Genomic DNA, 16,485 nt, shown 5'->3' with positions numbered 1-16,485 from the left:
ATATGGTCCCCCGTGCAATGAGAGGAGCAATTTATTTTTCTTTTCTTTTCTTTCTTTCTTTCTTTCTTTCTTTCTTTCTTTCTTTCTTTCTTTCTTTCTTTCTTTCTTTCTTTCTTTCTTTCTTTCTTTCTTTCTTTCTTTTTTCTTCTTTCTTTTCTTTCTTCTCTTTCTTTCTCTTCTTCTCTTCTTTTCTTTTCTTTTTTTCTTTTTCTTTTTTTTCGTTTTCTTTTTTTTTTTTTGCTTTTTGGGCCACACCCAGTGACGTTCAAGGGTTCCTCCTGGCTATGCACTCAGAAATGGTTCCTGGCTTGGGGGACTAGATGGGACACCAAGGGATGGAACAGCAGTCTGCCCTAGGTCAGCATGTGCAAGGCAAACACCCTACCACTTGTGCCACCACTCCGACCCCTGCACATCCCTTTCTATGGACGTGTAAACCATTTTCAAATGCTTTATGCAAATAGAGTACACTGAAGAACCAATCAAATCACCTATGTTCTTATTTAGGCATGCATCACTTCCAGTTATGCAAATGAAGTGTGGAAACTAACCAATAAGACCACGCATGCCCTATCTTAGGACATGCCCTCCAATTTCATTGTCTTTAAGCAAATTAGGGGTGTAAATTAACCAATCAGATCACACATGACCCTACATAGACATTCAAGGCAACTTCATCTGCTTTTATGCAAAGGATGTGTATAGAATATCCAGTAAAATCAAGCATGTGGGGCCCAAGTGGTGGGGCCAGCAGTAGGACAAGCGGTAGGGCATTTACCTCGCATGTGCTGACCTAGAACAGAGTGCGGTTTGATCCCCCTGCATCCCAGCTGGGGATGATCCCCCAAGCCAGGAGCGGTTTCTGAGCGCATAGCCAGGAGTACCTCCTGGCTTTGTTTTTTTGGGTGTGGCCCAAAAACCAAAAAAAAAAAAGTCAGGGGCCAGCGAGGTGGCGCTAGAGGTAAGGTGTCTGCCTTGCAAGCGCTAGCCAAGGAAGGACCGCAGTTCGATCCCCTGGCATCCCATATGGTCCCCCCAAGCTATGGGCAATTTCTAAGCACTTAGCCAGGAGTAACCCCTGAGCATCAAACGGGTGTGGCCCAAAAAACCAAAAAAAAAAAAGTTAGAATATAAATATCCTGTTATGGACATGCAAGACAATTTCAAGTCTCCTTAAGCAAATCAGATGTGTGGGATAATCAGATGTGTGACATCCCTTTCTGTGGGTTCCAGAAATGTAAACCATTTACAACTGCTTTTATGCAAATAGAGTGTGCAGAAGAACCAATCAGATCACTCATGGCCCTACATAGGCATTCAAGGCAAGTTCATCTGCTCTTCCGCAAAGGACGTGCATAGAATAGCCAATGAAAAAAAGGGGTGGCGCCAGCGCATGCGCTGACCTAGGACAGACTACGCACGGTTCAATCCGCCAGCGTTCCACCAGGAGTAGCCCCTGAGCGTCACCAGGCGTGGCTCAACACTCCCCCCACAAAAAGCACCAGTGTGGGGGAGAATAGAGGTGACTGCAGTGTGCCACATGGCGTCCCAGTTGCCGGAGGAGGTGGATGCAGTGTGCCACATGGCGTCCCAGTTGCCGGAGGAGGTGAATGCAGTGTGCAACATGGCGTCCCAGTTGCCGGAGGAGGTGAATGCAGTATGCAACATGGCGTCCCAGTTGCCCGAGGATGTCTTGTTGGAAATCTTCTCTTTCCTGGATGCATTCAGCTTGCTACAGGTTTCCAAAGTGAGCAAGTACTGGAAGAACGTTGCAGAGACGGAGTTCCTGTGGAGAAACCTGTATGTACAGAAATGGTTTCTCCGCAAGCCCTTTCAGCTTCAGGGCACACAGACATGGAAGCAGCTCTTCCTCCACCTCACCAAGAAGGAGCGCCAGATGGACCTGGCACAGCCCGAGGACTTTAACGTCAAAGAACCAAGAGGGAATTTCGGGGTGATAGGTCCAATGGCCTATTTCTCAGGCCCCACGACGGATGAACAGGAAAAGTCCATCCTGTGTGCGGTGTCATCTAACTGCATACTGTATGCCTGGGACGTGCAGGAGGGCACTGTGATCTGGAGAAGTCCAGTCCAGAGATCTCAACTCTTGACTCTCACAACCCTCCCTCAGATGCGCCTTGTATTCACTGTGGATGTGGAGGGAATTGTCAAGATGTGGAATTGTTTGAACGAAAACGCTCTGGGTGTTATCCACATGCCCGATCCCTGTTTTTCCTTGGAAAGCTGTCTAACGGCAGAGGGACCATTCCTGGTGGCGGGCAGCATTAAAGGTAACATCTACACAATGACTGTGCCTGAGTTAAAGGAAGTGTCTAAGGTAAACGCATTTACATGTCGTGTTGATTTTCTACAATTCTCTCCTGACAAGAAATGGCTGTGTGCAAGTGGAACCCATCAAGCTATATCACCCATGATATATTTGACTGAGTGCTTACTGAGCTCGACAAGAAGCCACCTTCCTGTGATTCTCACAGTCCCATATGCATCGTGCTGCAGGATCTCCTGGGCCTCAAGGAGACCAAACAGAATTGTAGTGATGTTCCGAAACTATCTTTTCAAAAGGACAGGGTTTATCACCTTCGACCTAAGAGCTCAGCAGAATGAAGGCGAAATAGTCACCAAAGCAAATCCGATTGCAAGTTTCCAGTTACCAGCTCGGATGGGGAGTCCTGTTTGGATGGTCAGTGACAGGAATCTGATTGCCTTTGAGAGTGGACCCAGACTATTCCTCTACACCATCCATGGTCACATGATGAAACAATTTGACTGCCACCTGAGGAACTTTGGCACCTTATGGTCGGATTCTGTCCATGTGCTCACCACAACCATGGATAACACTCTGCACATGTACATGTGGGAAGAAGGCGACAATGAGCCATATCTCAAGCATTGCTTTAATCTGCGATACACAGGCCCTCTTCGTCACAGCCCAAACTACTATGTCTCCAGAGCCATCTGTGACAACAGAAGCATAGTGTACGTGATGTCGAAATCCTATGAATCCAGCACCCTATTGATGTATTCCTTGAAGAATGGTAAGTAGGAATGAAATTAACTGTGTGTAGAATTGATATCCTATCTACAGCAAGCTAAACACAGAAGGGAACAGTTATACTAGCACTAGGGATGCAAAGGAAGGAGATATGAGACACATGCTGGGAAAAGGGGTAGAGGGTAGACAACTTTGGTGGTGGTAAGAGCCCTGATTCATTGTCACTATGTACTTAAATAGTACTGTGAAAGATTTGTTATTCACTTTTGATCACAATAAAAGTTATTAAAAATAATGTAAGCGCACATATCTCCTGGGCTGAACACTTGGTCCAGGAGACCGGGACCCCCCCCTACGCCAGGTGGGTCTTCATGGTCGGCCCTGGCAAGTCGGGCCCTGGGGGGCAGGCGGAGGAGGGAAACCCCTCCCATTCAATTTTCAAACTGGAGAGGGAGCTCCCAGTTGGACCCAGCAGAGTGCACATGCCAGGAAAGCCGTCCCTCTGTTTTTCTGATATGTTAGGGTTGCTGGTCGGACAGCGGGCCACAGATCTCCTGGGCTGAACACTTGGTCCAGGAGACCGGGACCCCCCACGCCAGGTGGGTCTTCGTGGCTGGCCCTGGCAAGTCGGGCCCTGGGGGGCAGGCGGAGGAGGGAAACCCCTCCCATTCAATTTTCAAACTGGAGAGGGAGCTCCCAGTTGGACCCAGCAGAGTGCACATGCCAGGAAAGCCGTCCCTCTGTTTTTCTGATATGTTAGGGTTGCTGGTCGGACAGCGGGCCACAGATCTCCTGGGCTGAACACTTGGTCCAGGAGACCGGGACCCCCCACGCCAGGTGGGTCTTCGTGGCTGGCCCTGGCAAGTCGGGCCCTGGGGGGCAGGCGGAGGAGGGAAACCCCTCCCATTCAATTTTCAAACTGGAGAGGGAGCTCCCAGTTGGACCCAGCAGAGTGCACATGCCAGGAAAGCCGTCCCTCTGTTTTTCTGATATGTTAGGGTTGCTGGTCGGACAGCGGGCCACAGATCTCCTGGGCTGAACACTTGGTCCAGGAGACCGGGACCCCCCACGCCAGGTGGGTCTTCGTGGCTGGCCCTGGCAAGTCGGGCCCTGGGGGGCAGGCGGAGGAGGGAAACCCCTCCCATTCAATTTTCAAACTGGAGAGGGAGCTCCCAGTTGGACCCAGCAGAGTGCACATGCCAGGAAAGCCGTCCCTCTGTTTTTCTGATATGTTAGGGTTGCTGGTCGGACAGCGGGCCACAGATCTCCTGGGCTGAACACTTGGTCCAGGAGACTGGGACCCCCCACGCCAGGTGGGTCTTCGTGGCTGGCCCTGGCAAGTCGGGCCCTGGGGGGCAGGCGGAGGAGGGAAACCCCTCCCATTCAATTTTCAAACTGGAGAGGGAGCTCGCAGTTGGACCCAGCAGAGTGCACATGCCAGGAAAGCCGTCCCTCTGTTTTTCTGATATGTTAGGGTTGCTGGTCGGACAGCGGGCCACAGATCTCCTGGGCTGAACACTTGGTCCAGGAGACCGGGACCCCCCACGCCAGGTGGGTCTTCGTGGCTGGCCCTGGCAAGTCGGGCCCTGGGGGGCAGGCGGAGGAGGGAAACCCCTCCCATTCAATTTTCAAACTGGAGAGGGAGCTCCCAGTTGGACCCAGCAGAGTGCACATGCCAGGAAAGCCGTCCCTCTGTTTTTCTGATATGTTAGGGTTGCTGGTCGGACAGCGGGCCACAGATCTCCTGGGCTGAACACTTGGTCCAGGAGACTGGGACCCCCCACGCCAGGTGGGTCTTCGTGGCTGGCCCTGGCAAGTCGGGCCCTGGGGGGCAGGCGGAGGAGGGAAACCCCTCCCATTCAATTTTCAAACTGGAGAGGGAGCTCCCAGTTGGACCCAGCAGAGTGCACATGCCAGGAAAGCCGTCCCTCTGTTTTTCTGATATGTTAGGGTTGCTGGTCGGACAGCGGGCCACAGATCTCCTGGGCTGAACACTTGGTCCAGGAGACTGGGACCCCCCACGCCAGGTGGGTCTTCGTGGCTGGCCCTGGCAAGTCGGGCCCTGGGGGGCAGGCGGAGGAGGGAAACCCCTCCCATTCAATTTTCAAACTGGAGAGGGAGCTCCCAGTTGGACCCAGCAGAGTGCACATGCCAGGAAAGCCGTCCCTCTGTTTTTCTGATATGTTAGGGTTGCTGGTCGGACAGCGGGCCACAGATCTCCTGGGCTGAACACTTGGTCCAGGAGACCGGGACCCCCCACGCCAGGTGGGTCTTCGTGGCTGGCCCTGGCAAGTCGGGCCCTGGGGGGCAGGCGGAGGAGGGAAACCCCTCCCATTCAATTTTCAAACTGGAGAGGGAGCTCCCAGTTGGACCCAGCAGAGTGCACATGCCAGGAAAGCCGTCCCTCTGTTTTTCTGATATGTTAGGGTTGCTGGTCGGACAGCGGGCCACAGATCTCCTGGGCTGAACACTTGGTCCAGGAGACTGGGACCCCCCACGCCAGGTGGGTCTTCGTGGCTGGCCCTGGCAAGTCGGGCCCTGGGGGGCAGGCGGAGGAGGGAAACCCCTCCCATTCAATTTTCAAACTGGAGAGGGAGCTCCCAGTTGGACCCAGCAGAGTGCACATGCCAGGAAAGCCGTCCCTCTGTTTTTCTGATATGTTAGGGTTGCTGGTCGGACAGCGGGCCACAGATCTCCTGGGCTGAACACTTGGTCCAGGAGACCGGGACCCCCCACGCCAGGTGGGTCTTCGTGGCTGGCCCTGGCAAGTCGGGCCCTGGGGGGCAGGCGGAGGAGGGAAACCCCTCCCATTCAATTTTCAAACTGGAGAGGGAGCTCCCAGTTGGACCCAGCAGAGTGCACATGCCAGGAAAGCCGTCCCTCTGTTTTTCTGATATGTTAGGGTTGCTGGTCGGACAGCGGGCCACAGATCTCCTGGGCTGAACATTTGGTCCAGGAGACTGGGACCCCCCACGCCAGGTGGGTCTTCGTGGCCGGCCCTGGTAAGTCGGGCCCTGGGGGGCAGGCGGAGGAGGGAAACCCCTCCTTTATGTATATTCGACCCCCTTTTCTTTTTTGCTAGTAATACTATTTTTCAAAACCATGCGGGCGATGGACAAATGTACTTTTTTTGTGTGTGTGGTTTTTGGGTCACACCTGGCAGTGCTCAGGGGTTTTTCCTGGCTCTGTGCTCAGAAATTGCTCCTGGCAGGCACGAGGGACCATATGGGATGCCGGGATTCGAACGGATGACCTTCTGCATGAAAGGTAAACGCCTTACCTCCATGTTATCTCTCCGGCCCACAAATGTACTTTTTAAGCATTATCCAAAAACGTTCCTGATACTAGACTGTTCCTAGGAATAGAATCAGGATGCCCAAGATTCTGATAAAACACTCAAATTGACCTTTATTGTCTCGTCTTTTATGTATTGCCTCTCCCCTCACCCCTTTGTCTCTCCTACCTCCTCATACCCAAACCCTGAACCATTATCTTCCCCTTATTCAACCCTCCCTATCCTCAGTTCCTGATTAGGTAGACACCGAGTCTGACCTTCTGCTCCAACACCACCATCCAGCTTCTCAGTGAATGACACCCTCTCCGTCCTCAGCTCATGCCTCTACAAACAACTACAACCAACACGCCTGTTGACTCATGCTTGGTGGCCCCTCATGCCCCCATCAAACTATGAAGTGTTGCATGATACCGGAATCAGCTTCAGCATAACCCCTACTTCAAGGACAATATAAGGTTCTGTAATGCTGCAAAACATGTCTCAAACTCAACTATCACCTGTTGTCTTCAAATACCCTTGTTTTCTTTCTTTTTTTTCTTTTTAAAACATAATAGGGTCACATGCATCTCTTTTGTATATCTCAGATGTATTCCCTTACATCTATAACTCTTTTCAAATATCCTCATATAGTGACAATTTTGCCCACTAGATTAGTTATTTGATTGTTTGATTTTCCCCCCTGTGAGATCTGTTTTATAAGCAATACTGGTAGAAGAGTAACTTTGTATAGATTTCATGTTTCTACCAAGCTATGGGAAATGTTAGACTTTATTCGTTGGCCCCCAGATGCACCAACAATATCTTGTGGCAGTGCTTCTCTTTTGCATAGGCACATTAAAATGGGAAAATAATACATATGCAAACAAGTTTCTATCTAATAGAGATGGGAACACAAATTTGGTAATGTAATTAGGCCTTTTACCCTGAACATTGGCATAATGATTTGGCTCAGGCCTCAGAAGAATGGGCATCGCCCACACACACCTGAACTATGGAAACAACCACAATTGTCTTTAACACTCCCAGGATCCAAGCCTCTACCAGAGAAGACCTACCACTGCTTTGGAATTGACTTACTCCAAAGAGTACTCCCAACACCCAGGCGACTCAGCAACAGTCTGCATGCAGGGCAGATCGCTCTGCATTTAATGATATGCTAAAACTAGAGGATGCTCCACATCAGCCTGACATCGATGAAAGAAATGCACAGAATCCAGAGTCTTTAAATATAAGAGTCTGATACCAACTATAGCTAAAGTGTGAAAAAGTTTCACCGGGACCTTGAGCATGACTCAACTTGGACGGACTAGTATGCCTGGAACCCAGAGTCTGTCTTATGCCAATAAACTTCTGGGGTGAGGCCTTTTTGTAATCAAGTCAAGGACTTTTTTTCCATTTTCTCCATTTTTCTGGACCTATGCAAACATTGGCGATTGCCACTATCACACTTTTACTATATATTTTTTACTCTTATCCTTTAAGGAAAAAAAATACAACTTACTGAACTTAAAAACAAATTACTGTAGTAGAATGCCTGTCTCGAATACAGGTAGGGGATTGGAAGGGGGAGGGGGTAATGTTGTACTGGTGAAGGGGGGTGTTCTGGTTATGACTGTAACCCAAATATGATCATGTTACTTAAATAAAAAATATATTCAATAAAAATAATGTAAGCAGGAGGATGTGTATAGGTTATAAAAAAGAATTAACTATGTATAGTTTTTCATGTAATAAAGAGAATTCTGTTGCAAAAAATAAAAAATGGAGCACATGGGGCTGAGCAGTGGCATAAAGCGGTAAGGCGTCTGCCTTGCTGGCACTAGCCTAGGACAGACCTTGGTTCGATCCCCCCGGGCATCCCATATTGTCCCCCAAGCAGGAGTGATTTCTGAGCACATAGCCAGGAGTAACCCCTGAGCATCACCGGGTGTGGCCCCCCCAAAAAAAGTTACAAAAAGAGCACACTTGTCCTAATATGGACATGTAACCCCTGAGCACCACCAGGTGTGACCCAATTTCCCCCCCCCAAAAAAAAACAAAATAGTAAAAAAAGATCCACATAGAGGATCATAGTACAGGGGTTGAGTTACTATTTCATTTGACTGACACTAATTCAACCTTAGGCACCTTATATTGTCCCCCAATTACTACTAATCTTGACACCTGAGTACAGAGTCAAAGGTAAACCCTGAACACAACTGAGAATTGCCCAAGCCCCACTCCAACTCCACATGCAAGTGGATTTGTTTTGTTTTGTTTTTGGGTCACACCCGGCAGTGCTCGGGTTACTTCTGGCTCTATGTTCAGAAATCGCTCCTGGCAGGCTTGGGGGACCATATGGGATGCCGGGATTCGAACCTCCTTCAGCATGCAAGGCAAATGCCCTACCGCTATGCTATCTCTCTGGCCCCACATCCAAGTCTTTTGTAATTTAAGTTTTCAGGTCATTCAGACAGGATAGACTAACTAGATTTATTATTTTAGTTTTGAGATCACACCTGGTGGTACTCAGGGCTTACTCCTGGCTCTGTGCTCAGGGATTATATCTTGTGGTTCTCAGATGGAATACCAGGGATTGAACCCTGGTCAGCCACTTGCAAGATAAACAACTCCCCCACCAACTACGTCTCTAGCCAACACAGAAACCTGGATTATATAATAATATATGTTGATTCTTTTTTGTTTGGGGAGTCACACCTTTTGGCACCCATAGCCAGTTTGGTACTCAGAGGTCACTTCTGTCGGTGTTTAAGGAGGCCTCCATTTGTTTTTTGTTTGTTTTTGTTTTTGGGTCACACCTGGCATCGCTCAGGGGTTACTACTGGCTCTGTGCTCAGAAATTGCCCCTGGCAGGCACGGGGATCATATGGGATGCCAGGATTCGAACCACCGTCCTTTTGCATGCAAGGCAAACACCTTACCTCTATGCTATCTCTCCAGGCCCTCGAGCTCTTTCTTGTTACGCCTTTTTTTATTTAACAGCTCAAGCTGCTCTATTCCTATGGACAGCCAGGCAGGCAGCAACGTCAGGGACAGCAGAAGCAAAGGAAAAAGGGGTCCCATCTGTCCATAACCTGTATTCTTATCCTCTCAGTTGTTTTTGCCTTTGGTTACACCTTGAAATCATCCAATTGGAATAAGCATTCTGGGTATGCATTCAAAAAAGGGTGTGGGTGATAATGGGATTGTCAGATATAAGACACCTCAGCTGCCTATATGTAAATAAAGCATGCAAAATAGTCAGAACATAAATATCCTTTTATGGGCATGCAAAAGAATTTCATGTGTCCTTAAGCAAATTAGGTATGTGGAATAACCATCCCTTTCTGTTTTTGTTTTTTGGCCACACCCAGTGACCCTCAGAGGTTTCTCCTGATTATGTGCTCAGAAATCACTCCTGGCTTGGGGGACCATATGGGATGCTGGGGAATCGAACCGTGGTCCGTCCTAGGTTAGCACATGCAAGGCAAACACCCTACCGCTTGCGCCACCACTCAGGCCCTCAGGAGCAACTTCTGAGAGCAAAGCCAGGAGTAACTTCTGAGCATCACTGGGTATGACCCCCCCCCCACCAAAAAAAAAGCTGAGCTTTTTCGTCCCTTTGCCTGTCTGTTTTTCTCGTATCTTAATCTCCCTAGATACTTTGGTTCCTTAGAGTTTGCCAATGCTAGGCCCTATCACTTGTCCTTCCCATTGAAGAGGTTCTAGCAAAGAAGGAGCAGACTGGACTCCCATGTTGGGTGGAGAATGATTGAAGTGAACCGAGCATTCCCTCAGGGTCACTGGCTCTTGGCATTACCTTCAGAAACAACTTGTAGGAATCAAGTGCCAGGAGTTATTGCAATTAGTGCGTTCTTTGAACCTAGATGTACAATTAACATCCTCTTTAGAGATCACATTTCTCATGTTTGTAGAATGGATTATTCTCCTGTGATGCTGTAGCAACATGTAGAAGGGAAGTAAAATAGTGTGTAAATACTGATGTCTTTCTTGGACATTTGCCTGAATTATGCTTTCAATACCCTATTTCAATTATGGCACTGCAAGGATACTATTTATTTTCACTTATCCCTCTTTGCAGTTGAGGCTGTAGAAATAGTATGGGTTACCTAACCTTGCATCTCACCAACCCCAGTTCAATCCCTGGCAATTTCTAGGCTCCTCTGAGAACCACCTGAGATCATTCCTGAGCACAAAGTCAGGAATAGCTCCAAAGCACAACCAGGTGTGACCCCAAACATCCCTATTCCCCCAAACAAAAAATCCTCATACAGTTGGTTGCCTTTCCCATGATAGTCATCACCACATGTTTTACTTTCATAATTCTGGTAGCCCAAATTGGTACCTTTAGATTGGAGAGTGAATAACCTGCTGCTGCCTAGGTACATGGTAGAAGCCAACCACCAGCAAAGTCAAGTTAAATTTGGATCGAGACTGCAAGTTTGAAGGCCCTTGCCTTGCATGCAGCCAATACTGGTTTGATTCCCAGTGATCCATATGGTCTACTGAGCTCCAACAGAAGTGGTCCTGAGTACAGAGACAAGAATAAGCCCTGTGCACCACTGGTTTTGGCCTGAAAAATAAAAATCAGAAAAGGGCAAATTTTGGTGCTCTGGTACACATAAAGATGCCTGAGTTGTTAGCCAGAACGCATGCCTCTCTTCTCTTGATAAAGAAACCTTAATGCTGCTCTTCTGAAGGGCATATTGTAGAGATGGGTTCACTTGGAGAATGCATGGGACTGGTTATTTTCTCATAAAGTAATTCTGACCTAATTGCACAGAAACATTGTGTAGTTTTTGAGCTCTTCTGTTTATGAGTCACAGAAATTAACTCTCTTTTCAGAAGAGCTCTTTCTAAAGAGAAAAAATGAGCCCAATGCCTATTCTCCGAACCTCAGTAATTTTCCTGTGACTCGCTGAAACCCTTAGCCTTGCTTTAGCTTTGAATTGACATTATTCAGCTTCTGCAGCCAAGACAAAGAGTCTCAAACAAGATGCCACCCACTTATGACCTTGATACTCTTTTTGCCCTTTTCTCTGGCCTTGACCCCTGTAGAAGCCAGCTTCCTACTGAAGAGCAGGAAGACAGGGAATAAAAGGACCCTAAAGAAACAGGGAACCTACAGAGCTCTTTAGTCAAATGTTGAACTAGAATAATATGGAGAGAATTTGTGTTACACCCAGAATTATTCAGGAATGACCCCTGAAATCTTGGTGGCCAATATGAGGTGTTGGTCATCAAATCAGGATTGGTGGTATTCCAGGAAAACATGGCTTTATCATGATCTTTAGGGAACTGGAGAGATATCTCATTGCACTCAGTTGTTGTTGTTTTGCCATAGCTGGCAATGCTCATGGGTTACTCCTGGCTTTGCACTCAAATTTTTACAAAGCTCTGAGAAACATATGGGATGCTGAGGACATAACCCTGGATGGCGTCATGAAAGACAAGTGCTCTACGTGCTGTGACAGCATGTTTTGTATGTGAGAGGCTTGGGCTTAATTTCTGGCATTGCATGATCTCCCAATCACACCTCCATGAGCAAATGGGGAGCACAGAGCCAGGAGTAGCCCCCAACTAAAAAATTCCTCTAGAGACCATTAGTATGGAGTTATAGTGTCTGATATTATAAAGAAGTCAAATAAAAATAACAGCAAATTGAAAATGAGTGGAAGAACCCCAGTTTTAAAATAATTTTATTGTATCACCATGAAATAAAGTTATAGTTATTCATGATTGAATTCCTTGCAGTGTTCCAGTGCCCATCCCTTCACCAGTATCTCCCATGAAATTTTCCTTCTCTCCCTGCTTCTATGTCAGGAACATTTTCTTTGTTCATTTCCTCCTTTCCTTTTATGTTGCCTAACAAAACAAAACAAAACAAAGCTTCTAACTTGTTTACAAGTTTCGTTTGCAGTTCTGGGGGTTCAAACAGAGGGCCTTCCACACAGCAGGCTGAGTCTCTACTGCTATGCTACATTCTAGGCCTTGCTCACAGTTTTTTTCTCCAGTATCAGGTTTTTGTTTTTGTTTTTGTTTTTTGGGTCACACCTGGTGGCGCTCAGGGGTTACTCCTGGCTCTGTACTCAGAAGTCGCTTCTGGCAGGCTCGGGGGACCATATGGGAATTGAGCCGGGATCCATCCTGGATCAGCTACTTGCAAGACAAACACCCTACCACTATGCTATTGCTCCAGCCCTTCCAGTGTTGTTTTTAATATACATTAAGTAGTCCTAGAGTGGGTGTAGGATGGTGAGGCCTTTCTCGGCTAGACTCAGATCCCACAGCCCCCTATGGCCTGGCGGGTCTGTAGGTTGCAGGATGAGGGTGGAGAGATTCACAAAGCAGTCAGATGAAGTTTCAGGAGCTTTATTTCACAGTCCTCTCCTAACTGCCATGTACATTTCCTCACATGGCTTCTATGCTAAGCCCTTTTCTAGCAGCCACTTCTTTGCTCCCTCTGGCTCTCTCTGCCTGTCTCCCTATCAGCTGCTTCTCTAGGTTTCCTTGCTGTCTAACTCACTTTGCTGATGCTACTGCTGATGCTTCTTTGCTGCTGCTTCTTTAGTGATGCTGAATATAACTCTCCTTATCTCTTCTCTCCCCCAGTCAGCCTCCTTTACACACCCATTCCAGGTGTGGGCAATTTTGATCATTCAGGTGAGATAAATAAGAAGTTGAGGGGAGGGGATACCCACACTGCAGTATCAGTTTTGTTTGGGCTGGAAGCCCTCTAAACTCTGCCATATCTTTTGGCATTGTTGATTCTTGGGTGGTCAGGGGAAGAAGTTGTGCTGTACTTGTTGAGGGCTCCATGGCTACTCATGGCTCTGTGCTCAGAGATCATTCCTGGTAGTGCTTGCGTCTCCCATGTGTTATGACTCTGGCCTCCAAGTTTAAAATTGAATAAAGTTCAAAATTGAATAAAATTTGATTATATTGATGGTTGTACACCAAAGTAGATGTACAGAAATAACACTAAATTATATACTTTAAATAGGTGAATTATAGATTGGGCAGGTAAGTGCAAGGGCCAGATTGCATGTTTGGAATTTTAAAGGTCCTGAGTTCAGTTCCCAGTATACATGGTCTATTATGTATCATTGGCAGTAGTTCTAGTGATCCCCAGAACTCTGGAGAGACCAAGCCTCTCAAATGATGAAGCATTTGCTTTGAATGTTGTATCTTGATAGAGTTGTTAAAAAAGGACAAAGATTGAAGAATATTCTAGAGACCATTCGTTTGGTGTCATTTTTGGTTTTAGGGCCACACTTGCTCCTGGCTCTGTGCTCATGGATCACTTCTGATGGGGTTTGGGTGGGACCCTGTGAGGTGCCAGGTATCAAACCCATGACAGTAGCATGCAAAACAACACTTCAATCCCAGTATTATCTCTCTGGCCTGAGACATCTATTATGAGCCATATTTTCACATTTCTTTCTTTTTCTTGTTTTATTTATTTTTAAATCTGGGGCACACCTGATGGTGCCAAGGACTTACTCCTGGCTCTATGCTCAGAGATCATTCCTGGAGGACCATTCGTAGTGCTAAGGATTGAACCTGGTTCATATACATGCAAGGCAAGTGCCCTCCTTACTGTATTGTATGGCTTGGACCCATTTTCTACATTCTTGCCTTGTAATCTTCCTACAATCTTCCCAGAAGACTCAGAGACCTTTGCCCAACTCTGTTCTAGCCCAGCATTCTTGGCTTACATCTAAGAAGACTATGATCCAGAGAACCTTGGACATGGCTCCTATCCTCCCCCACCCCTACCCCGTTTTCTGAGCTTCAGGAAGTGATTTCAGTGTGGGAAAATACAGCACCACCCCAGTGTGAACCATTTTTACTCCCAGAACATTTTGAGATGAAACCTCAAAGCTTTGTGGCCAGATTACCCAGTCAGCAGCTGCTCACTGGCACTTAGCCTGGAGGAAGCATGAGGCTTTCCCTGCTCACCCAATGGTGCCTGCGGTCCTGATCCCTCTATTCTTTGGGGTTTGAGAATACAATCGATTTTTCCCACTATAGCCTCTATTTCTAACACCCAGCAATGTTTACAAATTGCTTAAGTTGCAGAAATTGTGGGAAGGTGCAGCCCAGTAAGACTCTGTCTCCCTTATCATAAAGCATTCAAAATAACTTTTCAGCAGACATTGGGGACAGATGGAGAGGATCTGTATCCCACTTCTTCAGGGGAAAGGGTGCCTATAACTCGCCCTTTTTTAACTAAAGTTACACCACAGTCACACTTTGCTGTCTGTTGGGGATGTGGAGTTTGTGTCTTGCTGCCTGCCTGCCTGCCTCCCTTGCCCATTTCTACTCTTCTGTCACCTGCTTTGGGGGTCACGCTACATTACATAAAATTGTGATCAGTTTTCAGGAGTGAGTACTGACTGAGACTATATAGCACAGGAGAAGGACCTTAAGGTGAAGTGAGGCCATGTTGCCCCTGGATTGGAAGTGGCAGTCCCAAGGGCTAGTCTTGCCAGAATCTCTGGATTCTTTCACTTTTCCTGCTCATTCACCAACTGACTTACATCCAGATATGTCAGCATTCCAGCATCCATTTATTTGTGGGGGGCAGGTAGGATGAGGCCACTCCTCAGGAGATCATATATAGGCCTAGAGATCAAACTAGGGTTGGCCTTGTGCAAGGCAAGTGCCTTAATTTCTGAGCTTTCTCTCTGAGGCACTTGGGAGAAATTCTATTAGAAAACCAGTCAGGGCTGGAGAGATAGCACATCAGTAGGTAGGGCAATTGTCTTGTAAGCAGCCAATACAGGAGGGACGGTGGCTTGAATCCCAGCATCCCATATGGTCCCTCGAGCCTGCTATGAGCAATTTCTGAGTGCAGAGCCAAGAGTATCCCCTGAGCGTCACCAGGTGTGACCCCAAAACCAAGAAAAACCAAAAAACCCCAAAATACAAACAACAACAACAACAAAAAAACCCAGTCTATCCCAAATTGGAGAACTTGGGGATAAGTTTTGTCCTTTTTTTTTTCTGCTTTTGGGGCTATATCCTGCAGTGATCAGGCATTATTATTGGCTTCGGACTCAGGGATCACTCCTGGTGTGTCAGGGATCGAACTCCAGTCAATTCAGAACAAGGGAAGCATCTTACCAGCAACATTATCACTCCAGCCCCATGTCTTGATTGTTGCTGTGATTATGGGGGCATCACACACCTTTCTGTGGTGATTATGGGGTTAGAATACTTTAATTGTGGTGCTCCCACACACTTGCCTATGTAATGCTAGAGATCACCCACTTGGTTGTGGTATTGGGGATCCAGTAGCTCATATTTAGCATGTGGGGTGGGGTGGGATGGGATTATGGGATCTGTCTCTCTCTACATGTGAATTATTTTGCAGACCTGTATCTCTCCAGTGTTCTGGTATTGGAACCCGAGGACTTAATTCAATAGGGTGGTACCAGGGATTGAACTCAGGACCTCATATCCACCACTCAGGTACACTCCCACATATCCACAGTACTGGGCCCCTGTTCAGATCCCAAAGCCATGGAGACCACTGACTCTCATCCATTACTATAAAAACAGTGTTGACCAAGGAAGATGAAGGCTGGTGCAGGGAAGGCCAGGAAACCTGTATGCCCAGAGTGCCTCTGAAAAGCATTGGCCCTTCGAGGATCAGAATAAACTGTCAGAGGCCCACCAAACCACAGTATGAAGCCCCAGACACCAGACATGAAATAGTCATGTCACCACTTTCCATCACACTTCCCAGCCCCTTTCTGTGGCTGGGAAATGGAGACAGTTGAGCTATTTGTTTGGAGATTCTTCAGTGAAGTTGATGAGCTGCTCTCTTTCCAGGAGTGATTCAAAAATGCCAAGAAACGTCATGGATCATTTCGCCGCTCTCGATTCTCTCTCGGGTCACTGTTGGCCTTCATCCCAGGCCTCCTCTGGTAGCCAATTCCCTCATTCCAGCAATCATTTCTTTGCAGGAGTTTGCATCTAACCTTTCAGCGTGTGTCCCAAATATTTAGGGATGGACTCCATCCAGGAGAATGATTTTCTTTTCTCTGACTTATTTCAATTACTGCGGGAAAAAGGAAAGCTGTAAGCTGAACAAACACTGCAGTTGTCTTGGTTAAAACCAATCCTGGCTCGAGTCTCTCTGACTGAGCAGTGTCCTGGTGTTGCTGAG

At 47.4% G+C, this 16,485-nt stretch overlaps 1 protein-coding gene across 1 annotated transcript; it reads left to right on the top strand.

The window, feature by feature from the left end:
- The first annotated feature begins 1,666 nt into the window (after positions 1-1,666).
- On the top strand, positions 1,667-16,096 carry LOC125998978 (F-box/WD repeat-containing protein 12-like). The gene is made up of 2 exons (XM_049766991.1): positions 1,667-3,056; positions 15,876-16,096. The coding sequence occupies exons 1-2, from the start codon at positions 1,667-1,669 to the stop codon at positions 16,094-16,096; spliced, it is 1,611 nt and encodes a 536-aa protein (XP_049622948.1).
- Positions 16,097-16,485: the final 389 nt, after the last annotated feature.

This window comes from Suncus etruscus, chromosome X (assembly GCF_024139225.1).
Source record: "Suncus etruscus isolate mSunEtr1 chromosome X, mSunEtr1.pri.cur, whole genome shotgun sequence".
Lineage (NCBI taxonomy): Eukaryota > Metazoa > Chordata > Mammalia > Eulipotyphla > Soricidae > Suncus > Suncus etruscus.
The sequence above is the reverse complement of the archived record's forward strand: the minus strand, read 5'-3'. Positions and strand labels throughout refer to the sequence as shown.